Source organism: Oncorhynchus masou, chromosome 30 (genome assembly GCF_036934945.1).
Source record: "Oncorhynchus masou masou isolate Uvic2021 chromosome 30, UVic_Omas_1.1, whole genome shotgun sequence".
NCBI classification, from domain to species: domain Eukaryota; kingdom Metazoa; phylum Chordata; class Actinopteri; order Salmoniformes; family Salmonidae; genus Oncorhynchus; species Oncorhynchus masou.
In genome coordinates, this window is record NC_088241.1 from 47,617,923 (window position 1) to 47,645,896 (window position 27,974).

Genomic DNA, 27,974 nt, shown 5'->3' on the forward strand with positions numbered 1-27,974 from the left:
AATAAAATGAGTTGACGATAACATTACAACCACTTTAACATCATTGTCTTGCTTTCTCTTTCCCTAGGTTTTAGTCACTTGGAGGTGCACTAAAAAAGGGTTTACTTTATAACATTGTTTCTTGTTCCCTAGCTTTTGTTCACTTTTGAAGTGCACTTTAATGGTTTTACTCTATATAACCACTATAACATAGTTTTGTTGCTCTCTTGTTCCGTATAGGACTTGGTGACCAACGTGTCTCCTCGCATCGTGCGTGGGACGACCTCAGGCCCCATGTTCGGTCCGGGACAGAGCTCCTTCCTCAATATCGAGCTGATCAGTGAAAAGACTGCAGCCTACTGGTGCCAGAGTGTTACCGAGCTCAAAGCTGACTTCCCCAACAAGGTAAGTTACTGCCCTATGGGCCTTGATCAAAAGAAGTGGACTATAGGGACTAGGATGCCATTTGGGACACACTCCCACTGTATATCTGTCTAATGAGCTTGTATTGAAACAGCAGAATGGAGTGCCATTCGTTCAAAGGGTTGCAATGTATTGCTTTGTTTATGCTGGATACTGCAATGACAATGACAACATGCTTTTTCCCTGCAAACAAAAATTGGTCATTAGGACGTCCCTGAAACGACACGAAATGGTTGGCTTAAGTCATGAGGACGTTGTGTCATGGTCCTATGGACATTTTTAGGATGTTCTTGGGATGTTGTCATTGTAAACTGAAGGTTCTGTTTAGTTCCGGGTTTGTTCTGGGGATGTCCCCATTTCAGAACTTTGTTTCATGGTCCTCCAGGGGATCCTTAGGGACATCCCCAGAACAAACAGGGAACTAGACTAAACTTCCAGGGAATGACACAACGACCTGACCACTTTAGGCAACCATTTTGTGACGTCCCCGGGGACGTCCATACGACAAATTTTTGTTTGCAGGGATGTTTCCTTTGGACCATCATGCAATGTCCTGAAGACTAGTAAAATGACAGTCCTGAAAACGTCCTTAGAAGATCCTGACATGGTCCTCAGTGATGTGCTGGTAACTTACAGTGATTTACTCTAATGTCCCCCAGGGAATGTTCCCTTGGGACCATCATGCGACGTCCTCTTGACCGTAATGAAACGTCCCCTTGTGGTCATTGAATTTCCCATATATAACTTCCTATCAGGACCAAATAGGTATATTTTCATAAAATACCTTATAATAACATGATACTGTGACCAACCCGGGACCTGTACTGAACATCCTTTTATGGTCCCGAGGTTAACGTCATGTGTTAATGTTCCAATTAACAGAACATCAGAGTAATAACTTCTCGCAAATACCCTTAAAGGGACCTAATGGGAATGTTGCCTAATGTCCTGAGAACGTTCCATGTTTGCTGGGTAATTTGTTAATTTCTAAGAGTTTGTTCTCCCAACTTTTGGAAACTCCAGATGTACAGTATCAAAGGATTCATTGATGTTCCCCTGACCATTGTTAATGAAAGTCTGAGAGGAATAATGTCACTGATGCCCTGCATTCGCTTCAACAGCTATTGTTAGGTGGATGAAAAAAGACAGTGTGAAATGCCTCTTGTGGTTTTTAGATCAGTCCTAGTGTGTTTCTCCTCCCTAGCCCTTTCACAGATCCAGAATGAAGCAGGACAAAGCACTGAGCTCCGTGTTTCCCTGTAAATGAGCGCTTCTGGGATATGTTTCATTGGAACACAAAGGAGCACGGGGGTGCTATGCCAGTGTGTGTGCGTGACCAGACTGAGCTCTCTCTCAAACTGTACCATGACCTGTAAAGCACACAGACAGAGTACTTTTTTTTCTGACAAACAGTGCACCAAAGGAAATACTGGCCTATTTGCCCTTCCAATTACCCCAATAGCACCGAGCTTTTTAGGTCAGAGCAGTCTGGACAAATAGCCCCGATTGAGCTGCCGTCCACCAAGTGCCAAATGTGTTCTCATTATCCCTAGTGGTGCTAATAGAGTGGAGTTAAGGAGAGGGGGAAGGGAGCGGAAATTGTCACACATTTTCCCGTGGGCTATCGGCTGATTCGGCTCTAGGTGACAGTTTCCAGGTGATGTCCGGTATCTCCATGGATACCATGGTGTTGTTAGCGGTAATGGGGAAGAAGAAGTCATTTCTGTAGTGTATAGCTCAGGGCTCCATGGCTCTGTGGTTGAGCTGATAATAACAAGATGATCCTCTCACACACATACAAAGATGCGCATGGACACATGCATGCACGCGCATATTCAAACACACACATTCACACAGCATCAGAGGGTTTGCAGTGGATGTAACTTGTTTAGACCGAGCAGTGCCTTTGGTACTGTGTTGTTGAGAGAGAGAGAGAGACACACACACACACCACCAGTGCCATAGCCGTTGAGATACCAAACAACATCAAGGACAACTATTCAGTATAATGGTACATTTTGCTCTCTTTTACCATCTCCATTGTATGTGTTTCATCTGTAGTTACAGTTTCTCGAGCCACACGACGAGAAACTAGCTAAGCCGAGACGGCGTACCCTCTCATAAAATCACCTATGGAAGTAATATTCCTGAAAACAGAAAGCTCCAATATGACTAATGTGTCAAGCAGGGCCTGCATATTGGCCATTGTAAATGTCATGGAGTCAAGGGGAGCTTTCACTTTATTTGCACAGTTAAATCTAGGTCTATTTAAACCTTCATTAAACCACAGCAGGGCTGGAGTTGCGTCTTGGTGTGTTTCTGTCTGCTGTGGTGGATTGAGGAACCTTCATGCTGTACCTGGCTAGAAGGAGATGTATATCTACTAGATATTTCTCGCTGGAGGGGGTTCAGCCTTTCTGTTTAATGTCCTCCCCTGGATCCTAACTCTTTTAGAAGGCCTGCTGTTGGAACGAGTAACATTAACTGTCTTTTACAATTTTAATACGTAGTACAATAACATAGTTTAACAGTTAATATCATGGCAAGAAGAGAGGAAGCTGTACAAGGCAGTCACAGTACTTGATTAATAGCTACTTAGCATCAGCGTTTACTTTGAATTCCTTTATAATGTTGATACAGAAGGAAAGGTGTAGTGTGATCTAATTCCACAGAGATGTAACCTTTTTTCAGTGATTTTCTCTGTATAGACATACAATCAGCTGACCATGAACACACACACACACAGTTTCCAGACAGTTATAACACAAAGCAGGCACATCAGATATATGTGGTCAGAAATAATGTTCCTCAATATCTCCAGAAGACGTCCTCTGCCTCCCAGCCAATGGGGGTAGTAGCTCTTACCTCTTTGTGGATTGGACCCATCGGGGATCCTCAGCATCATGTCTATACATCATGGTCCTTTTTATTTCTGTGATTACTTAAAACCGGGAGGCAATATTAAGAAGCAGGGGCCTATATAACCTGTTTTATAGAGGGCTTATTGTATGTCTGGAGGAGAGAGACCTAGTCTAATCCACTCAGAGCCTCCTGCAAATACATGTGTAGGATCTTAATTTGATCTCCCTGTTGCAAGAGAACTTTCCTGAAATGCGGGACATTTTACACTTGTAGTGTATCTAAGGTTTAAAAAGGCTTCTGAAGTTTGTAATTTCCACTTTTAAATTTCAGACTTGATTTTCCCAAGCAAAAATGTATCATAATAATCCATATTCCCTTTCCCTGCAGGATCATTTTCCTTCCGTAGCAAACGGACTCAAATGAAGATCCTACATCTGTACCTCTCTCTGGTGTTTTTATTGTTTTAATAACGCTGGCAAACACACTGGATTTGTCCTGATCTTATAAAATTATAAATATTGATTTTGTGACTGAGGGAGGACAATGCCGGTGCTTCTTAAAGATAGGATAATGGCTGCCTCCTCTCAGATCTGTTTTCTAATGTGTTGAAATGAAACTTTTAGTTTGAGCCGCAATGGATTTATCACTCAGTGTTATATGATTCTTCTCTCTTTCTCTAGGTCATTATCTCCAGTATAATGTGCAGCTACAACAAAGCTGACTGGACAGAGCTTGCCAAGATGGCAGAGGTAGGTCTAAGCAATGTTGATTTCTTTCTTCAAATGTAAACTCCTAAATGCTGGCCAGGAATGGTTATAACATTATTTCCGGTACTGACATGTTTAGAATTGTCACGACTAGCACAGCTTCTTTCTCTGTGTCCCTCACTTGGGTTATATTTGTGGAATTTGATTTAGATCTTCAGACCAGGCAGAAAGCCACATCCACTGCAAGTGTTTAAACACCCCAAATATTGAATGAGAGGGATGTAATCCTGGATTTGGAGTGGGTGCAACATTTAGTTAAATGTTTATCTGCCCTAAACCTGTGGTAGGCTGCCAAGTGGCTGTAAGCACGGAGACAGATGACACTGTGGGAGTGAAACAATGATGGAGGGAGGGAGGGAGGGAAAGGAGGGAGGGGATGTGGATATGGAAGCTTTTACAGGCCAGACATCTTCAGGCTCACCCATATGTGAGGTTGGAGTGCTCCAACTCTCCCCCCTTCCCCTCTACCCTCCCTCTTCCCCCATTCCCCTTCCAAAGCTTCTTAAACACGTCCCTGATCGCATCAAACACTGACACTGACAAGGACAAGGTGTTTCAAACATGTGCTACATGGCTGTGGGGTTTCTTTTTTTAACCAACAGAGAACTGATCTAGCAGTGTTCTCTTTTATGTTTCAGGGCGTTGTCACACACAGTTCTGAGCTATAGTTCCAATCACAGTTTGTTTATTTGCGACAGTGTATTGGGGGGGGGGTTTCACATTTGCCAAATGTTAAACGAACTGAAATGCCTAAAGAAAGTGATGTGCTCATGCAACCATTAGTTTCATACATCTATGATCCTCATGGAGCATCACTTGTGTGTTCCAATCATCATATTTCGCTTTGGTCTTCCAACAACATGCGGGAGGAAAACGGTGAGACAGCCGCTCTAACTGAAACGTGCATTGAATATTAATGAGCCTACACGTACATCCCTGGTCTCCCCTAATATGCATAGGATGCGCTCAGAAATTAGCTGCTACTCACAAAATGTTTCAGAGATATCAAGTTATAATAATGCGTGCATTTTATCAAATGCTCACATTCAAACAGCCAAAAATTCTGCTCGCCTCTGGTTCCTTTCCTGTGTTTGGTTCGGACTGCGTTCACACCTGCAGCGAACTGTACCACGGTATGATAACGGACTGAGACCACCCTTTTTGAGCGAACCACAGGGCATAGTTTGGTGCGTGTCTGAGTGTACATAGTGTTCACACCAGTCTAAACGAACCAAACTAAGGGGGTAAACACACCAGAGTTTGGAGAAACCGCTTCAAAACAATTTGGTGTGAAAGACCCCTGAGATAAACTGAGGTAGCTCGGCGTAGGCACACCATGGTTACGTCAGGTTTAGCAACTGCTCAGCTAATCAGAGTTGACTCGCATATCTCAACCGCTTAATTGTGCTAAAGGAAAATGTCAGAATGCAAACAGCTTTAACAGCTCAATGTGTTAATGCCGCTATTGATTTCATTGATGCGCCACTCTCTCTCCTACCTCATTTAAAACAACCTGTCAGGCTTCCCCCTCCATCCCCACCTCCCCAACCATCATCATCACCATCAGATCTCCTAGAATATATTTGATTTAAAGTATGTGGTATGCAATTTTATTTTCCTTCCTTTCTCCCTCCCTTAATAAACCCTCCCTCCTCGTCTCACTTTAAGAATATTATTATCATAGTTATTCACTTAGCATGCCTCCTTATCCATGAAGAATTTATACAGTCATAAAATAGGATTGAGGATAACCCAGTGAAACCAGCTATGCAGGATAAGTACCTTGGCTAGGACTATGTCTGTGATATTGCACATAGGGTTTGAACCCTCCTCCACCCATTGTACCAAGGCCAGATCCCTACACACTTCTCCGCAGGAGAACCCTGAGAGGTCCGAAGGGTTTAAAGATGCCCTCTAGCCATGACTTTACATGGGGAATATTTCATCTTATTTTCCTTCTGTGAAAACCCCTTGTTGCAACACCAGCACAGATGGGAGCAGTAGGGGGATATAGTCTAAATCGGGAGGTTGGAAAGAGAAGGGGTTAGTTTTGGTGAATGGTCCAGGTTCGGCAGCAACACACCTCAGGAGGAAGAACCGTCAGAACCACTCTTTTATTCTTCTTCATCACATCTATTGTGCGTCTATTTAACTACCTGTAGCAGTGGAAATATGAAATAAAAGCTGTGTTGCTATGGCAACTCCGTTTTCAAGGAAAGTCAACCATTCATTTCCACTTTGAAATCTGTAAGAGAACACTTAACACTGTTCCTTGCCTAAGGGTACTACTTAAAAGTCGTTTTTTTCTTCCTCGCCCTCCTCCTTACTGAAGTGTCAATCTGAAGTGAAACATTTCCCTACTTTCAACTGTCACTCCAGTTCAGTCAACTTTCCTCTTTTTTCCCCTTTACGTTTCTCATTTAAAAATTCCCAGCTTTGGAGAGGAAAGGTTGCATCATAGCCATGTGCTAGAGGCTACAATTCCTAAAGTAAAATTCTTACTGTGAGACATTCCTATTTTATTCAATTCAATACCAAACAGATAAGAGAAGAAAACATGGAAACATTGATGGTGATGGTCCATGAACGCCTTAACATTAGAACTGCCAAAGCCGACGCCCACTGCCGTTGGATTTTGAAATTAAAATAGATCTGACATTTTGTAGGCAACGTCCTGCTCCTTCCCTGACTTTTCCTAAATATTTGTATTTTACATTGCTCAGTTGTCAGAATTTTTCAATTACAAACAGAATTTTTTTTAGGGGCTGCTTATCAATTATTATTATTATATATACACTACCGATCAAAAGTTTTGGAAGGGTTTTTCTTTATTTGTACTATTTTATACATGTTAGAATAATAGTGAAGACACCAAAACTATAAAATGTAACACATGGAATCATGTAGTAACCCCAAAAAATATTTTAGATTTTAGATTCTTCGAATAGCCACTCTTTTCCTTGATGACAGCTTTGCACACTCTTGGCATGCTTTCAACCTGCTTCACCTGGAATGAAGCTTCAGTCTTTCCAACAGTCTTGGAGTTGTTCTCACACATGCTGAGCACTTGTTGGCTGCTTTTCCTTCACTTATTCCAAACTATCTCAATTTGGTTGAGGTCGGGGGATTGTGGAGGCCAGGTCATCTGATGCAGCACTCCATCACTCTACTTTTTTACATTTTTTAATTTTAGGGGTTGGATCAGCTTTAATATTGCGGATAGATTGTTGCTTCCATCAATGCAATTGTCTGCAATTCCCCATATATTTTTTGGGCAAATATATATATATATATATATATATATATATATATATATTTTATATATATATATTTTATATTATATATATATATTTTATATTATATGTATATATATATACACACACAGTGGGGCAAAAAAGTATTTAGTCAGCCACCAATTGTGCAAGTTCTCCCACTTAAAAAGATGAGAGGCCTGTAATTTTCATCATAGGTACACTTCAACAATGACAGACAAAATTAGGGAAAAAAATCCACAGGATTTGAAAATGTAGGATTTTTTATGAATTTATTTGCAAATTATGGCAGAAAATAAGTATTTGGTCAATAACAAAAGTTTATCTCAATACTTTGTTATATACCCTTTGTTGGCAATGACACAGGTCAAACGATTTCTGTAAGTCTTCACAAAGTTTTCACACACTGTTGCTGGTATTTTGTCCCATTCCTCCATGCAGATCTCCTCTAGAGCAGTGATGTTTTGGGGCTCTTGCTGGGCAACACGGACTTTCAACTCCCTCCAAAGATTTTCTATGGGGTTGAGATCTGGAGACTGGCTAGGCCACTCCAGGACCTTGAAATGCTTCTTACGAAGCCACTCCTTCGTTGCCCGGGCAGTGTGTTTGGGATCATTGTCATGCTGAAAGACCCAGTCACGTTTCATCTTCAATGCCATTGCTGATGGAAGGAGGTTTTCACTCAAAATCTCACGATACATGGCCCCATTCATTCTTTCCTTTACATGGATCAGTCGTCCTGGTCCCTTTGCAGAAAAACAGCCCCAAAGCATGATGTTTCCACCCCCATGCTTCACAGTATGTATGGTGTTCTTTGGATGCAACTCAGCATTCTTTGTCCTCCAAACACGACGAGTTGAGTTTTTACCAAAAGGTTATATTTTGGTTTCATCTGACCATATGACATTCTCCCAATCTTCTTCTGGATCATCAAAATACAAACTTCAGACGGGTCTGGACATGTACTGGTTTAAGCAGGGGGACACGTCTGGCACTGCAGGATTTGAGTCCCTTGCGGCGTAGTGTGTTACTGATGGTAGGCTTTGTAACTTTGGTCCCAGCTCTCGGCAGGTCATTCACTAGGTCCCCCCCGTGTGGTTCTGGGATTTTTGCTCACCGTTCTTGAGATCATTTTGACCCCACGGGGTGAAATCTTGTGTGGAGCCCCATATTGAGGGAGATTATCAGTGGTCTTGTATGTCTTCCATTTCCTAATAATTGCTCCCACAGTTGAGTTCTTCAAACCAAGCTGCTTACCTATTGCAGATTCAGTCTTCCCAGCCTGGTGCAGGTCATTAATTTTGTTTCTGGTGTCCTTTGACAGCTCTGTGGTCTTGGCCATAGTGGAGTTTGGAGTGTGACTGTTTGAGGTTGTGGACAGGTGTCTTTTATACTGATAACAAGTTCAAACAGGTGCCATTAATACAGGTAACGAGTGGAGGACAGAGGAGCCTCTTAAAGAAGAAGTTACAGGTCTGTGAGAGCCAGAAATCTTGCTTGTTTGTAGGTGACCAAGTACTTATTTTCCACCATAATTTGCAAATAAATTCATTAAAAATCCTACAATGTGATTTTCTTGATTTTTTTCTCTCAGTTTGTCTGTCATAGTTGAAGTGTACCTATGATGAAAATTACAGGCCTCTCTCATCTTTTTAAGTGTGAGAACTTTCACAATTGGTGGCTGACTAAATACTTTTTTGTCCCACTGTGTGTGTATATATATATATATATATATAGAGTGAAAGCACTGCCAGCATTCAAAAGTGACCAAAACATCAGCCAGGAAGCATGGGAACTGAGAAGTGGTCTGTGGTTACCACCTGCAGAACCACTCCTTTATTGGGGTTGTCTTGCTAATTGCCTATAATTCCCACCTGTTGTCTATTTAATTTGCACAACAGCATGTGTGATCGACTTTGAGTTACATTGTGTTGTTTAAGTGTTCCCTTTATTTTTTTGAGCAGCGTATATATAATTATATATATATATATAATTGAATCCGGCGTCATGGAATCGGTATGTCGAAAATCTATAACCAACTATTTTGCAATTTTTTGGTCCTTAAATGAAACTGGTATATATTTATATTTATCACAATTTTCTTTAACCATTTTTGGTCTTTAATTAATGCAGGGCCGACAGACAAGTTCCTTACTTTTACCCTTTCCACTTGCCTTTTCCATTTTTGTGGTAATGCTGTAATTAGTTGGTTGTAATTTTTGGGGTAGAGCAGACTTTTTCATGTTTGTGTTAGCAGCATGTGTGACATAGCTCCACCAGTCCTATTTATGATGTCATTTACAAAGATTATATATTTTTTATTTTTTTATTTTTTACATTTATTAGTATATTTGAGTATAACCACAATATTTGTTGTATTATTTGTTCTGTATTTTCTGGTGGATTAAACTGAAATTGCCACCAACTTTCTAAGGCTTGTTTAAAAAATAACAATATCTTGGAGATTATTTCGTTTTCAAATAACCAAAAGTGAGAGGTTGTAATCTGAATAAAGGGAAAAATGCCATTCTTGAACATTCTTACTAATTTACTAGAGAACCATTTTGGAGTAAGTATAACTTTTGTGTGACTGATGCCTTTAGTGAGAGGTCTAATGCTTTAATATTTATTTCTACCCTCCAAATTCATATTCATTATATAAATAGGCCCTTTTAATTGTCTGGCTTGCCATTCCAAATAAAATGTAATATTTTTTCTTCATATAATTTAAAAAGCAGGTCACTAGGTGTTGGCAAGACCATAAGCAAATAGGTAAACTGATATGACTAAGGAGTTAATCAGGGTGATTTTTCCACAAATAGACAGGTATTTTCCTTTCCATTGTAGCAAGAACTTATCTATTTTTGCTAACTTTCTATTAAATGTATTGGAGTGAGATCATTTCTTTCTTTCTGGATATGTATACCGACTATGTCCACATCACCGTCAGACCATTTTATTGGTAAACTACACAGTAATGTAAACGTTGCATTTTGTAGTGATCCAATATGTAATTTAGTACACTTATCATAATTTGGTTTTAATACATGGAGGTTAGAAAAAGTATCTAGATCCTCTATGAGACTGTGGAGGGAATCTAATTGTGGTTTTAAAAGAAAGCATGTATCGACAGCGTACAATGACACCTTTGTTTTTAAGCCCTGGATTTCTAATCCCGTAATATTATTATTGGATCTGATTTTAACAGCTAACATTTCAATGGCAATAATACATAGATATGCCGATAGTGGACAATCTTGTCTTACTCCCCTTGACAGTTTAAAACTTTCTGAGATGTCGCCATTATTTACTATTTTACACCTAGGGTTACTATACATAACTCTAACCCATTTTATAAGAGATTCTACAAAATGTAAATATTCCAGGCATTAACTCCAGTCATACTTTATCAAAAGCCTTTTCAAAATCAGCGATGAAAACCAGGCCTGGTTTCATCCGATTTTCAATATTATTCTATTAATTCCAGTACTTATATTATCTCCAATGTACCGTCCATGTAAAAAACCTGTCTGATTAGAATAAATAATATCTGACAATACCTTTTTAATTCTATGTGCCAAGCATTTTGCTAGAATTTCTGCATCACAACACTGAAGTGGGGTGGCAGGGTAGCCTAGTGGTTAGAGCGTTGGACTAGTAACCGACAGGTTGCAAGTTCAAACCCCCGAGCTGACAAGGTACAAATCTGTCGTTCTGCCCCTGAACAGGCAGTTAACCCACTGTTCCTAGGCCGTCATTGAAAATAAGAATTTGTTCTTAACTGACTTGCCTGGTAAAATTAAAAAAAAAAAATGTAAAGTGTAAGAGGCTTCCAATTGTTTTAGACTGGATCTTTATATTTACCACTTGGATCCTGTTTCAGTAATAATGAAATCAGACCTTCTTGTTAAGTGTCCGATAATCTACCATTTATATAGGAGAGGTTAAAACATGCTAATAACAGTCCTCTGTGTATATCAAAAAGGTTTGGTAGAACTGGTATGCCATCCAGTCCTGGAGTTTTCCTGGAATTAAAGGCTTTAATCCATCAAGAAGTTCCTCCTCCTGTAATTTGGCCTTCACATGAGTCTTTCCGTAGAGATGTTAATTTTACATTATTATTAGGGAAAAAATCCATAACATTAGCTTTGGTTAGTGGAGATGGAGGAGACTGAAACAAAAACATATTCTTAAAGTCCTTTACTTCAATGAGTGACTTCATCATTTGTAAAAAAGTTTCAATAAAACATATTTGGTAACATTTCTATGTTGAAAATTTAAAAAGAATTTGGGGAATTTTCCCCATATTCCATTCAGTTTGCTTTATTTTTATAATATAATCACTCTTCTTCTTGGTCAAATAGCCCTTACACAGCCTGGAGGTGTGTTGGGTAATGACCCTGTTGAAAAATAAATGATAGTCCCACTAAGCCCAAAACAGATGGGATGACGTATCGCTGCAGAATGCTGTGGTAGCTATGCTGGTTAAGTGTGCCTTGAATTCTAAATAAATCACAGACAGTGTCACCAGCAAGGCACCTCCACACCATAACACCTCCTCAGTGCTTCATGGTGCAAAATACACATGCGTACATCATCCGTTCACCCACACCACGTCTCACGAAGACACAGCGTTTAGAACCAAAAATCTCCCATGTCCATTGCTCGTGTTTCTTGGCCCAAGCAAGCCTCTTCTTCTTATTGGTGTCCTTTGGATGTGGTTTCTTTGAAGCAATTCGATCATGAAGGCCTGATTCACAGTCTCTTCTGAACAGTTGATGTTGAGATGTGTCTGTTACTTGGGCTGCAATTTCTAAGGCTGGTAACTCTAATGAATTTATCCTCTGCAGCAGAGGTAACTCTGGGTCTTCCTTTCCTGTGGCTGTCCTCATGAGCCAGTTTCATCATTGCACTTGATGGTTTTTGCGACTGCACTTGAAGAAACTTTCAAAGTTATTTTTCCAGATTGACTGACCTTCATGTCCTCAAGTAATGATGGGCGGTCGTTTCTCTTTGCTTATTTGAGCTGTTCTTGCCATAATATGAACTTGGTATTTTACCAAATAGGGCTATCGTCTGTATACCACCACTACCTTGTCACAGCACAACTGATTGGCTCAAATGCATTAAGAAGGAAAGAAATTCCACAAATTCACATTTAAGAAAGCACACCTGTTAATTGAAATGCATTCCAGGTGATTACCTCATGAATCTTGTTGAGAGAATGCCAAGAGTGTGCAGAGCTGTCATCAAAGTGAAGGGTGGCTATTTGAAATATAAATATTCTTTTTTGGTTACTGCTTGATTCCATATGTGTTATTTCATAGTTTTGATGTCTTCACTATTATTCTGCAATGTAGAAAATAGTAAAACAAGGAAAAACCCTTGAATGAGTCGGTGTTCTAAAACATTTGACCGGTATTGTATATATTTTCTACAACTATTACTTCATTCAGGGTGCCACGAGAAATGCATTTTTTTGTCTGCTTGTCCATTTGTGGTGACAGAAAGACCGACAGACAGATAGGCTGTATCTGTCCTTAAGGCACTTTTATGGCTCATATCTTGTTTGTAATACCCGTGGAGATCACACCAACATTGATGCTCTAGAGTCTGTAACGGTGCTAGGTTATGTTTCCCTTATCAAGTTGTGGGTTGATAATCCATGTCAAAGGCAGTGTCAGGTTGCATAAATATCTGCTTGGGGCCTCTGGCTTGGTTATGGAGCGTATCGTTCAACCTCTAGAAGCTCTCCTCTCTGCTTCCTGGTCTCTCCTGGATCATGATCCCTATGTACAGTATCTGTCCCATATGGCACCCAATTCCCTTAATAGTGCACTACTTTTGACCAGAGCCTTATCGCCCCTGGGACAAAGTATATAAATATTAATGCAATGCTTGGCCTTTATTTCCTATGCGCATGGCCTGCTTCATACATTGCGCATTTACAATTTATACAGCTGGAGTAGAGCCTAATTCATAATTGGGTTCAAGTGTATGCGTGCGCGCGTGCGTGCGATTTGACGGGTTTCAGATGCTTACAGCTTTGTCAGTGTCGTCCCTTTTCTCCATGTTTCTTTCTGTTGTGTGTGTGTGTGTGTTTGTATGCACCCCTAAAATGCAGGTCCTAATATGGTACTGCACTGTCCCTCATAATGGTTCTAAATAATCAGTGATGTGCGGTCAGAGTAGGCAGGGTAGATAAATGTTAATTCTTTTTTGTTATTTCATGTTTTTCCTCAATGATTCTGGTATTTTTTATGCTAAAAAATATCAACATTTGCTAAAACTGCATCCAAATCTCAGGAAAGGTGCCTAGGTTTTCATGCATTCCTTCCCGTCCGTTCAAATCGTTGACTCACGTTCCTGACTCCAGTCACTGTTAATGGACAGGGTCAGCATATGCCTCGCTGCTTTGCCGAGCTTCGTTCGTTGCATTGAGCTGATTTCATATTTTGCACATGCGCATTGTCTAAACATATTGTGTGGATAAGCCTGGGGTAAGCTATGCACATTTGGGCGTGTCTACATAATTTGGTGCTCGCATCTCTCGAACTGAACAAAGCTAACTAGGTCCATGTTGGATTTCCATGGAAAACTTGGTATGATTCAGATGGAGACCAACACCTACACTTCCTGATATTCATGAGGGAAAGGTACAGAAAACTATCCGATTGAATGCATCACACTCGGCCTGACAGACACAGCAACCTGGAGCAGACAGCCAATCACAGATGAGAGGAGAGGGATGTTCTCTTTCTCGCTCTCTCTCTCTCTCTCTCTCTCTCTCTCTCTCTCTCGCTCTCTCTCTCTCTCGCTATTTCTCTGTCTCTCTCTCAATTTCATTTAAATTCAATTCAAATTGATTTATTGGCATGGGAAACACATGTTTACATTGTCAAAGCAAGTGAAATAGATAATTAACAAAACTGTCTCTGTCTAGCTGTTTCTCTCTCTCTCTCTCTCTTTCTGTCTCTCTCTTTCTGTCTCTCTCTGAGCTGGGGGGATGGGATGAAGACATGTCTAACACACAGTCTCTGTTCTCTGTTGTGTACATGATACACTCGCCTCATCCTTGGCTCTCTAAACTGAGCCCACAATATCAAACACCTCCCCCAACCATCTTCCTTCACATATCATTGCAAAGTTTATTATGATCTGAAATGAGAGAGAGCGAGGAAAAAAGACTATAGAACAAAATAAATCCGTCGGCCACCCCCTCCCTTTACTCCACGAAGGGCTTAAGGAAGAAGGGTGAAATTAAACATGATTGATAATTGGCTTTGGGGATCCCGATGCATTATGACCATGTTGTGACTGCGTTTGGGCCTCAATTGACCATGAAATGTGCACTTTGTAAGGCTAAAATGCTTATTATTCTTTTCTCTGTCTCTAATGGTTGTCAGTCTGAGGCCAAATCATAAATCCGCAGCTGGAGACTCTCTGGCAGGTTTGTGGAGCTGTTTGTAATTGTTTAAATCCCTCTTGTGATGTGTTTTAAAGCCCCCACGGAAACGTAATTGCCTGTCAGATGCCTTTCCGGCTCAGCCGTTGCTTCCCTCGCGCCGCTCTTCTCTCGATGCGTTCACTCGACGCCCTAGTCTCTCTCTCGCTCTCTCTCTCTCTCTCGCTCTCTCTCTCCACCAGTCCATGTTACAGTGTCATCTGATGCCGATCCATGCGAAACAGTTATAATTTGTCTCATCTATTTTAGGGCCCTCTTTTTCCAGTCTCCATTGTTTTGCATTGAATTGCATTTCGGTAAATGTACAGTGTGTGTGCATCTTCAGTACATCTGCAAATCCGCATCCACTTCATGCTGTGGTGTTGGTGCGTAAATAAATGGAATATCAATCCGACATGGTGTAACACGGAAATGCACGCAAGTGAATGAATTGTTAAAAGATCCATCCCTTAACCAAATTCGTGGGAGAACATTTTGGGGTATGAAATCTGCCCAGGTTTTTGACATGAACAAGAAATCAAATACACGTGAATAATATTGTAGCTCTTGGTTTTTCCCCAAAAAAAGGAAAGGTGATGGCATCTTCCATTTAATTAAAATGTGTTCATGGTGATCATTTGTATAAACAAAAAAAACAAAAAAAGCTTGTGATAACGATCTGGTTCCGCCTGTGTTATTCTTTCAACAGGCCTCAGGAGCTGATGCCTTGGAGTTGAATCTGTCTTGCCCACATGGTATGGGGGAGAGGGGCATGGGACTGGCCTGTGGGCAGGTAAGCCCTCAGCTCAACTACTGTGTGCCTCTGTGAACAAACACCTTTTTGACTGACTGACTGACTGAAGACTCAACTCTACTACTGACGTTGCCATAGTGCCCGCCTCACTGACTTCTCAACTGCTGTAAGCCTCAGTGCAGACTTCAGACTCAGACTGCACTTGACTACAAGTTGAAATATCGACTACACACCTATTTTTGTGAACATCTGGTTAGATACAGCTCTTATAAAATTGAATGATCACACTGTCAGATACACCAGACAGTCTGCTTTCTAATGGACTCTGCTCTGTCACGGAGAAACCACTGTTCTACCACTACAGCTGAGTGGAGTCAACAACTCCTCTCTGTTGCTCTGCTACTGACTCCTACTGTACGATGCCATGGTGGTGACTGATAAATAGCATTCATCATATCAGTAGTTCATTACATCGGCAGTGTGGAGGTAGTTCAACATGGCTGATTTTAGAAGATTTTCTGAGCGAGTAGCTGTAGCTCTATGACTGTCTGAATATCTCAGTGTGAGAGTGATTATATTCAGGGTGTGTCGAATCAGACTCGAAGGTGGAGCTATCCACTTGGGTGCTTTTCCCAGTGTAGAAGGAGTAAAAGGGGATGCGTGATCTGGTACGAGGTGGGACACAGGCAATGAAAACCACTGAAGGAGTGGGTTGGAGCGTTTATTCTGGTTTAATGGAGACTGACTCCACTCCAATGGAGCGGCGATGTCTCATCAGCGCCCTCCTAAAATACACATCTTTCTATCATTTCACATTTAGTTGAAACATTTAATGATTGTAATAATCCATACGGAGCAATCCTTCTCTATCTGACTTGGCTTCTCTCAAATGAGATGCTGCATTGTCTGAGTTTAATGTAGCGTTTGGTTAAACGGTTCGAGCATGTGACTGTAGTCAACACTTCTATTTGTTTGCTTGATGCATGTCATCAGTATGGAACATGAGATGGGATGGGCAGATCAGTCACCAGGGAATATAATGGCAGTTTAAATAAGCCTTTGGCTGTTTGACGCGTTACTGCTCTTTTTTTAATTTATTATATATATATAATTTTTTACTTTTATTTTTCTTCTGCTCTTAACCGTACACCATGTTGTCCACCGGTAGACGACCACACACATTCCCTCACACTGTCTAAACTCACCGTTTAATGTCAGAGACGATATGTGAGAACCTTCTTTTGCTAGCAGCCTATCTAAATGTTTACACATTAGCCTGTCTCTCTGTGAGAGTCAGTTGTGCTTTTGACTTGAACATGTGTGACACGGCCTGTCGTCTAACTGCCCGTAGCCCGGCGGTGCGGTGGTCAAGTCAGTAACAGGACTCTCTACTCTACCTACCTGACTCTCTAACACCACCATGTCTTAATGTTAAAACAAGGTCATTAAAACACAGAGTAGTGCTGCTCTGGAAGATGACGGAAGGGGCCTTTTTAAAAGCACGGATATCACAGAGTATCACACCTCTCCACTCAGGAGGTTAATACTAACCCTCATCAGTTTACAGCACGGCAGGCAGGCTGTTCTGACTTAACAGGGTGAAAAATATGTCATAGAGTTTGAGTATACTATCTGAAGACTGATATTCCGTACACTGATGGTATTGGGATATTGCAGCTTTACAGCTGTAGTATGCTGTAGTATAGCTTGTAGCCTACCAATCCTGCCTAGAGTTGATCTCAAAATGCTCTGAGCCTCCACTTAGCTCTCATTTTGGATGGGAGCAGTACAATGTATCCTTAGGCACAGGATACCATGCCTTCTCAGTGTATGTGGATGTACAATACAGTACGCATGTATATTGAGTGGGAGAGGAAGGTTTAGCTTGTAGCTACACATCACTAATGATGAAACAAGTCTGCTATAAACAGCACAGTGACTAAAGCAGTGTGTGATATACAGTACAGTAAGTGATGAGTGTTGTTACTGTATGTGCCTGAAACAGCACACAGCATGTTACTATACTACAACCTAAAGGCGTTAGTTATCTGGATACGGGTAAAGGCAAAGAATGGAAAGCTGTGATTTTCAATCTTACCATCTTGACTTGAGTCCCACCCCAGGCCCGCGGTGGAGAGGGGAATGAATGAATGAATGAAACGAACGTACGAACGAACGAGTTCCCGTCTATAACCGGGGAAGGAGACAAAGCTATTTTCTCTCACAGTAGCCGTAAATTTCCAGAGTTATATCCCCTCTGCCGTTAGATTTTCTGCTGTAAGACAAAAAGCTAATCAAAGCCATGTGCCCGCAGGCAGGTAACCTCGGAGTGAACTAAAGAGAGGGAGGCAATATCATTCCATCACACCCCGCCGCTCCGCGTGCGTGGCGGCGGTGCCACCTCTCAACGCAACAGCGGGAAATACATTCGTTCTGACGCTATGGAAATGGTAGGGAAATCTCATTTGAATGTTTTATTAATTTGCCATTTCAATCAGTCATTCACAACTGCTCCCTCGGATTATATAACCAACGGTAGCTACTGTACTGTTCTTTTTTTGAAGATGAGTAGTTTAACATTTTGTTGTAAAAAAATAAAAATAAAAATCTAATTCAGAAAGGATACACCACGTGTACATTTAACCCTTTATTAGAAAATATTACAACGCGTAGTCTCTGCTCCTTCAGAGTAGCTCACTGCCAGACCTAAGCAACATATAAAGATGCTAGAATAACTACAGGAGGTGGGCACGATATGCTATATAGAATGTTGTGCTTTTCAGACTGTAGAACCCATAAACGCCATCAAACAGACCGCCTCTAGCAAGCGCAACATCAACCCAGCACTATTGCCTTAAGTTAACTCAAACTTGTGCTACTGAGAGAGGAGAGATACTCTTGATATGCACGGTGGTCGCTTCTCCGTAGGCCATGAAGAGTAGGCGGAAAGATGGATCCCTGAGCAGACTACCCACCGAAGGGTCTTGACAGCCGAGATTAATTGAATCCCTGCTATTGGACCATAATAAAGAAAGGCTTTCTTTCCAAACGGAAATTTGGAATAGAAAGATAGAAGACAGAAGACATCGTACGGAGGGAAGACCAGACAATGACTGTTGCAGTGGCCATAACATACCATTTAAATTGCATAACACGAACAAACCCCCAGAACCGAAAACTAAAATGGTAGCTACATATAACCACCTGTGCTATCCAAATAGCCTAATGTCACTACTGATACATGCACAGAGTGGGCAGTGGAAGTGACATGATAATCTAAACCTAGGCCTACAACATAGAGTACCTGAGCTGAAGCTTACGCCTAATAGTGTATGTCGGTAAGTCATGAGAGAAGAGTAGATGACGACCTGGTAACGAGAAGAAATAGACCCCATAGATTGCTAGAATAAGCCTGCATATTAGTGTGTCTGAAATATGCTCTCTGACAGAACGTTTACATTAGAGGTGATTGACGCTTGATCGTCAACAGCGGATGGTCATGTGGGTGTTTAGCAAGCCCACAGGATCTAGGTAATGCTAGAATCAGGAGCCAATCCACATGGCTGGAAGCTAAAGGCAAGTCCTGGTTATTTGTTGCAACGTGCTACAGTGTCAGCTTCCCCACTAAGGTTCAAGGTAAAACTTGAAATCTGAGGGAAAATGTTTTCGGTTAAAGTTAGGGGTGATGGGGTATGTTGGCCGAGAGAACAGACTATGCCCCAAAACTGGCATTGGGAAAACAGAAAGTATACAATAGATATGATACTAATTCTACTTAGCTAGCTAGTTTGTAGCCGGCTATTGACAACAGTAGAGCAGCAACATGGTTGATCCTCGCAATCAATGACAACCCTGTAGCAGCCAAACCTTGCAACATGAGCTTATTGAAGGACTCTGATGCGATCAGCTGATGCGACCAGACTTGGGTTTCCCTTCTGAACCGGCTTCACTTTATTTAGAAGTGATGATGAGGTTGTACTTGGCCTTTAAGTGTTTATCACAATGTAAATATCACAATGTTTTTTGTACGAGTTTCATTCTCATTTGATGGCAGTTGTCATGATTTTTCATTTGATCACACATGTCATTATTAATGTGGTTTGTGAGTGCAGTCTAATGAGTGAGTGGTTAAGACAGATAGTGTCTTGCTCGAAGGAAGGTAGACTTTGGTTTCCGTTATCTCATATCTCTTATTCACGTTTGCCTCAGCAACCACAGGTTAGTAATTTCTCCCTCCTCCCCTTCCATAACGCTCCTCCATACATCCTCTTTTCCCTCCTTCCCTTCCATAACGCTCCTCCATACATCCTCTTTTCCCTCCTTCCCTTCCATAAAGCTCCTCCATACATCCTCTTTTCCCTCCTTCCCTTCCATAACGCTCCTCCATACATCCTCTTTTCCCTCCTTCCCTTCCATAAAGCTCCTCCATACATCCTCTTTTCCCTCCTTCCCTTCCATAAAGCTCCTCCAGACATCCTCTTTTCCCTCCTTCCCTTCCATAACGCTCCTCCATACATCCTCTTTTCCCTCCTTCCTTTCCATAACGCTCCTCCAGACATCCTCTTTTCCCTCCTTCCCTTCCATAACGCTCCTCCATACATCCTCTTTTCCCTCCTTCCCTTCCATAACGCTCCTCCATACATCCTCTTTCCCTCCTTCCCTTCCATAACGCTCCTCCATACATCCTCTTTTCCCTCCTTCCCTTCCATAACGCTCCTCCAGACATCCTCTTTTCCCTCCTTCCCTTCCATAACGCTCCTCCAGACATCCTCTTTTCCCTCCTTCCCTTCCATAACGCTCCTCCATACATCCTCTTTTCCCTCCTTCCCTTCCATAAAGCTCCTCCATACATCCTCTTTTCCCTCCTTCCCTTCCATAACGCTCCTCCAGACATCCTCTTTTCCCTCCTTCCCTTCCATAAAGCTCCTCCATGCATCCTCTTTTCCCTCCTTCCCTTCCATAAAGCTCCTCCATACATCCTCTTTTCCCTCCTTCCCTTCCATAACGCTCCTCCAGACATCCTCTTTTCCCTCCTTCCCTTCCATAAAGCTCCTCCATGCATCCTCTTTTCCCTCCTTCCCTTCCATAAAGCTCCTCCATACATCCTCTTTTCCCTCCTTCCCTTCCATAACGCTCCTCCAGACATCCTCTTTTCCCTCCTTCCCTTCCATAACGCTCCTCCAGACATCCTCTTTTCCCTCCTTCCCTTCCATAACGCTCCTCCAGACATCCTCTTTTCCCTCCTTCCCTTCCATAACGCTCCTCCAGACATCCTCTTTTCCCTCCTTCCCTTCCATAACGCTCCTCCAGACATCCTCTTTTCCCTCCTTCCATTCCATAACGCTCCTCCAGACATCCTCTTTTCCCTCCTTCCCTTCCATAACGCTCCTCCATGCATCCTCTTTTCCCTCCTTCCCTTCCATAACGCTCCTCCATACATCCTCTTTTCCCTCCTTCCCTTCCATAAAGCTCCTCCATACATCCTCTTTTCCCTCCTTCCCTTCCATAACGCTCCTCCATACATCCTCTTTTCCCTCCTTCCCTTCCATAACGCTCCTCCAGACATCCTCTTTTCCCTCCTTCCCTTCCATAACGCTCCTCCATACATTCTCTTTTCCCTCCTTCCCTTCCATAACGCTCCTCCAGACATCCTCTTTTCCCTCCTTCCCTTCCATAACGCTCCTCCAGACATCCTCTTTTCCCTCCTTCCATTCCATAAAGCTCCTCCAGACATCCTCTTTTCCCTCCTTCCCTTCCATAACGCTCCTCCATGCATCCTCTTTTCCCTCCTTCCCTTCCATAACGCTCCTCCATACATCCTCTTTTCCCTCCTTCCCTTCCATAACGCTCCTCCATACATCCTCTTTTCCCTCCTTCCCTTCCATAACGCTCCTCCATACATCCTCTTTTCCCTCCTTCCCTTCCATAACGCTCCTCCATACATCCTCTTTTCCCTCCTTCCCTTCCATAACGCTCCTCCAGACATCCTCTTTTCCCTCCTTCCCTTCCATAACGCTCCTCCAGACATCCTCTTTTCCCTCCTTCCCTTCCATAACGCTCCTCCATACATCCTCTTTTCCCTCCTTCCCTTCCATAACGCTCCTCCAGACATCCTCTTTTCCCTCCTTCCCTTCCATAACGCTCCTCCATACATCCTCTTTTCCCTCCTTCCCTTCCATAATGCTCCTCCAGACATCCTCTTTTCCCTCCTTCCCTTCCATAACGCTCCTCCATACATCCTCTTTTCCCTCCTTCCCTTTGATACAGCTTTTCCACTCCTCCGATTCACAAATTAAAACCGAAGCCTCCTCCCCGAGCTATATTCAGCCCCCTTTGAACATGCAGCCTGGTGACAAACAGCTTCCATCATACACGCACACACACGCACGCACACACACACACACACACACACACACACACACACACACACACACACACACACACACACACACACACACACACACACCCGCTCTCCCGTTGAGAGTCTGGGGTTGTTAACGAGAGAGCTGACCTCTTGTGACCTTGCTCTGTAAAATTAAAATTTCAGGTGTAAGCCTGTGGTAACCCACCCTCCTCTCTGGCGGGCTGGGCTGTCTCAACAGCCCTCACCCCCTCCACAACCCTGCCTGGGGGTGATACACCTCCCCTTCTCCTCTCCCTCTACACAAACACGCTCCTCCGCTGGGGCCGCCCGTCGTGCTGAAACTAATCCACATGCCAGCTTGCCCCGCGGAAACAGCTCACCGGGAGAAAGGAAAAGAAAGAAATAAGGTAAAAATTGTCCGTCAAGTACCCTTTCCACCAACTCTTTTCATTTCATACTAGACCTCCCCTCCTTAACGGCTAGTGCCCCTTATTTGATTTTCATCATCATGGCCCCTTCTGTACTGTTACAATCAGTCAGTCAGTCAAGAGGGATTAGTGTTTTGGAATGTGTTCATTCCGTTCTGATGGAACCTGGAATGATACAATCCTTGGTGTGTCCCATCACTGGTGGTCCTGCTCTCCTCTGGGAATCATGCCCATTGTAGAATCCACAGTACGATGCCTGCGTGTTTTTCATGTTGACAGCATGTTTGTAGCTCGTCACACCCTCCGCTCCCTCTCTGCCAGACCTTCAGGTAATGGTCTCAGAGCGCAGAGGTACAACAGGGTCTGCTCTAAGACCTGCTCTCATAGAGAAGAGACACAGAATGTCTCCCTTGCCAGAACCAGTAACAGGCCTGTCAAACAGGTGCTTCGCCTCTCCAGCCAAGCAGAATATGTTGTACAGGCAAACTGCAATAGGAGGGGGCTTGGGCTTAGGTTTAGCCTCCTCTGCCCCTCCCTCTGCCCTCCACCCTTATGCTCCCCCCACGGCCTATGTCCCCCACAGACTGGAGTGCTAGCTGGCCTGGCCCCCATCTGCTGTGTAATAAGCTGTCTGTCAGGGGCCCAGGCATGCCTGGCAGGGAGAGCTCCACCTCTGTGAGAGCAGGGTTCTTACAAGCAGCATCTGGTTGGGCAATGGTGCTTGGCTGGAGGCCATGACCCAGCCTCTTGTGCTGAAGTAGCCATAATGCAATTTCCCATGACCCTCTGGGAGGATTGGTTTTAGTCCCTCTTCTTCCTGTGTGGCGGCCGGGGCTGCCTGGTTCGAGAATATTAGAGAGTATCTCTGTCTCTGCTCTTGCTCTTTCTCAAAGATAAATATTATCATACACATCAAGCTAATAAGTATTTTATTTTTATCTCAAAATAATCAGCTATTCTATTAATACAGCCAATGCCAATTGCATCCATGACCCGAATACATGTAGAATCCACTGAAGGTCCTCTTCGTCCAAGGTTTAGCTAGTAATTACATCATTGTAGCACAGTCTGCATATCCACTCATTCCCACCTTTGTACACTGATACTTACTCAACCTACAAATCAACCTAGAAATACATCCACTGCTTCAAGTATTTCTGATACATTGGCTGTGTGCAGGATCAGAAATATCTATCCAATGAATCTCCCCAGGAAAGCAGCCAGCGCTATCAACCATCTCTAGGGAGCCCAGATATAAGGCCTCTCTTTCTCTCTGTCTCTCTCTCTCTCTCTCTATCTGTCTTTGGCAGGCAGGTAGATGGGAGTGGACTGGTTGAACCCTCCTCTCCACTCTTGTTTATACACTGTTTGTAAGTCTTGAATAAATCAAGTCAAATTGCTATGGATGGCACTTGCTAGAGACACAAGTGCATAAATCTAATATCTTATCCAAATCCTGGAAGTGAATTGTATTGTCTCCTATGGAGTAACCTTCCCTATACCCTCTTGTCCACCCTTAGAATACATTTGGCATATTTTTAGGCACCAATGTGATTATATTCACCCCTATTCCCCTCCCACACACCTCACCCCTATCCCCCTATCCCCTCCCCCACACCTCACCCCTAGTCCCCCTCCCCCATGCCTCACCCCTAGTCCCCCTCCCCACGCCTCACCCCTATCCCCCATCCCCGACACCTCACCCCTATCCCCCCACATCGCACTCCTAACCCCTTCCCCCTCCCCCACACCTCACCCCTATCCCCCATCCCCGACACCTCACCCCTATCCCCCCACACCGCACTCCTATCCCCTCCCCCCACGCCTCACCCCTAGTCCCCCTCCCCCACACCTCACCCCTATCCCCCATCCCCGACACCTCACCTCTATCCCCCCACACCTCACCCCTAGTCCCCCACCCCCACACCTCACCCCTATCCCTCCATCCCCGACACCTCACCCCTATCCCCCATCCCCGACACCTCACCTCTATCCCCCCACACCTCACCCCTAGTCCCCCACCCCCACACCTCACCCCTATCCCCCATCCCCGATACCTCACCCCTATCCCCCATCCCCGACACCTCACCTCTATCCCCCACACCTCACCCCTAGTCCCCCACCCCCACACCTCACCCCTATCCCCCATCCCCGACACCTCACCCCTATACCCCCACACCTCACCCCTAGTCCCCCACCCCCACACCTCACCCCTATCCCCAATCCCCCCACACTGCACTCCTATCCTCTCCCCCCACACCTCACCCCTAGTCCCCCCTCCCCCACACCTCACCCCTAGTCCCCCCTCCCCCACACCTCACCCCTTCTCCCCCTTCCCCACACCTCACCCCTATCCCCCCTCCCCCACACCTCACCCCTAGTCCCCCCTCCCCCACACCTCACCCCTAGTCCCCCCTCCCCCACACCTCACCCCTTCTCCCCCTTCCCCACACCTCAACCCTCAGTGCCACTCTTAAAGTATATGTTCAGACGCAGGCCAAATATCATTCTACAAATAGCTGTTATTTTTGATGTGCTACTGAATCACACAGCATGACCTGGAAATAGAAAGGAAATATTCAGTCAGATGGAAATGTATTTTCTTTCTTTCAGGACCCTCCATTTTTATATATTTTTTTACAAATCCATTTATTGCTAATAGTTTAAAAAATAAAATGCTAACCTTTAGTCCGTGTGAGAGACTGACCTCAGTGCTCAATCTGCTTTGCACACAGACCTTGTAAATACCACTTCTTTATACAGTAGAGTAAAACCCATTGCTCAAGGCTGTATATACCAACAGTTATTGGATATGTCAAAATATAAGCCCATTTCCTCTGAAATAAAGAGGTGATGGAGAGAGGATCAGAGTGAGAGAGAGATGACTGGGTGAGAAGAGGGCTGAGAGAGAGAGAGAGAGAGAGAAAGAGAAGAACAGGGAAACAAAATGAGGTGAGAGAAGAAAGGCGCATACAGACAGATGAAGAGAGGAGGGAGGGCTGACTAACAGTGAAGTACACAAGAGCCTCTGTAATAATAACATGCTCTATAGAGCTATGGTCAAAAGTAATGCTCAATATAAGGAACCGGGTGCAATAGGGGGCTCCGAACAACAAATGATTAACGGATTTGAAGTTGGGTTTAGATATCTGTAAAACAGAGAAATACTGACTAAGCTTTATAATCAGCTTCACCATTACAGGCATGTTGAGAGGGATGATAGTGATACATTTGATTTTGTATTAGATTTTCTGGGGGTAAAAACCCTAAAAAGATCCTCCCTCTGCCCATTGGTAATGCCACCTCATCAGCCAACCTGTTTTAGATGAGACGTGCTAATGATTTAACATCCATGTGAAAACCAAGTCTGCATCCCAAATGGCGAATTACTACTTTTCACCAGGGCTCATATACAGAATAGGGTGACATTTGGGACACTTACCGTAGTGGGGCTTCTTCAGAAACCATGACTATTTTCTACCCATGCACTCCCAAGTTCCAACAGATAACAGACCGGTAGCATTATGCAACTCCAACCCCTTCTCTCACCTCACTCAGTCGGCTACACTCGTTTACCACCCTCTCTTATTGTCCTTTATTTGTCTGTTTGTTCCTCAGGATACAGAGTTGGTGCGTAACATCTGCCGCTGGGTGAGACAAGCTGTCCAGATCCCCTTCTTCGCCAAACTGACCCCAAACGTCACCAACATTGTGGATATAGCCATGGCAGCACACGAAGGTACGCTAACTAGCCCCACTTACTTAGGCTAAGTCCCAAATGGTACCCTATTCCTTATGTAGCGCACTACTTTTGACCAAATCCCTATAAGGCTCTTGTCAACAGTAGTGCACTATGTAGGGCATAAAATGCCATTTAGGATAAACCTAAAGTCAATGTTCATTGAATATGCTGTACTCAAATGATTTGTTGTTTTGTTTCGTTTTGATGTTCATTTTTTTCCATAGATGGACTTACATGAACTGTGCATAATGGTTTCGTCCTGACCACCCTAGAATGTAACTGCTAGTTTACAGTCAGCTAGCTTCATGTAGTGACCATAGCAGCCTCATATGAATGTGTTCTCTTTCTCCCACAAAACACTTCTGCATCATTTTCTTTTGAAAGCCAAGTGATAGACACAACCCCAAACAACATAGAGACACTAATGGAATTACTTGGCACAGTGAAAGTCCACAGGCATCTAAACAGACGCCCTGCTGTGCTCCACAGTGCACTGCAGGACCCTTTAAGGTGCTGGTTGATTTGGCCCTCGGTTTGGCTGGCGTAGCCGAGCCCTGTGCCCGTTCCCCCACAGCTAATGACTAAACGTGTCCCTGCAGGTGGTGCAGATGGCGTCACAGCAACCAACACGGTATCTGGGCTGATGGGGCTCAAGGCAGACGGCACTCCTTGGCCTGGCATTGGCCGTGGCAAGAGAACCACATATGGCGGCGTGTCTGGTAAGTGTTGTCTGACTTGCTGCTTTTCCCACTGCACCCCCCCACCACTCCCTCCGGGCCGGAACAGACAAAATGTGTGTGTGTGTGTGTGTGTGTGTGTGCATTTTTGCTTGCATGTGTATGTGCCAGTGTGTGGGGGTTTAAAGGGGTATGCTGTAGTTTAAATGCTGTGGTCTTGGTCCTCTCCACTGCTGTTTTTATGGGGCTGTGCTTTGCGAGACACTGAGGCTCTGAGGCTGGACACTGTCCCTAATAGCAGTGACATATGGACCAGAATGAGTCTGAAAGTGCCTGTAATGCTTCCTTTGCTCTACTGGGATGAAATGGGAGAGGCTGAAGAAAGGGAGACTGCAACAACCTGCCACAATCATTCCGAGAGGGACTGAGAGCACCCACACTTCTTTTTACAGTTTGAAATATTGTTTTAGACTGAGTGAGATATCTGGAAGGTGTGTATACAAGCACATGTTGATTATTTGATGTGGAAACTTGGTGTGTAATTACCAGAAAAACCTTTTTTTTTTTTTGGTTCAATGTTTTTCTGCGCACTGGATATTCTGGTGGTGTACTGGATATTGTATTAGGATCTCATGTTTTAAGGTGTTTTACAGTGTTACTGTCAGTCTCGTGTAAAAGCATCTCTTTCTCTCAGTAGGATGGAAGTTTCACCGTCAATCAGGTTTCCTTTATTGAAAAGAAACCTTGAAATCACAGCCAATGAGGAAAAAGCCTGGCTTATAATAGTTTTTAGCTCATTGTGCAGTATGTCAAGCATTTACATGGTTCTCAGTCTCCATCTGTGGTAATTACACACATTCTATGGAGATAAAAGCAGTATTTAGGCAGACTATGACAGGTATGGTCAATCTCTGCAATGACGCTCTCTCTTGAAGATCTGTGTCCTGATATCGTGTTCTTCTTCTCCCGTATCGAAACCGCTTGATTATCGTATCCTGTAAATAAGGAAAGTGTTCTTACTTGCAAAGCCTTTTGGGTAAAACGAGCTCATTCTCATTTTCAGTCTGTTTGAGTGATGTGCACAAGGACTTGAGACAAAGGAGCCAGAGGTTGCTATGAGATGTTGACTTTGTCTGTGAAAGGGAAATCTCTTCTATGAAGACGTTATAAAGGGGAAGAGATCGACTGCCTTCAAAAGAGAACACACTGCCCCTCCTAGTCTTCTCAGATTTGATGTATTTCAGATGAACATGCCTTTTGGA

The 27,974-nt window shown here is 43.4% G+C and overlaps 1 protein-coding gene across 4 annotated transcripts in view; it reads left to right on the forward strand.

Annotated features, from left to right (window-relative positions):
• Positions 1 to 27,974, forward strand: part of LOC135522682 (dihydropyrimidine dehydrogenase [NADP(+)]-like) — a 229,926-nt gene that overhangs the window by 129,488 nt on the left and 72,464 nt on the right. For all 4 annotated transcript variants that reach the window (XR_010452715.1, XM_064949179.1, XM_064949178.1 and 1 more), the window contains 5 exons: positions 220 to 384; positions 3,945 to 4,013; positions 15,457 to 15,540; positions 25,912 to 26,032; positions 26,635 to 26,754. Coding sequence is in view for 3 of the 4 variants with exons in the window: in XM_064949179.1 (XP_064805251.1) it covers positions 220 to 384; positions 3,945 to 4,013; positions 15,457 to 15,540; positions 25,912 to 26,032; positions 26,635 to 26,754 (559 nt within the window). In the remaining variant the exon portion in view is untranslated. The remainder of the gene's footprint in view (positions 1 to 219; positions 385 to 3,944; positions 4,014 to 15,456; positions 15,541 to 25,911; positions 26,033 to 26,634; positions 26,755 to 27,974) is intronic.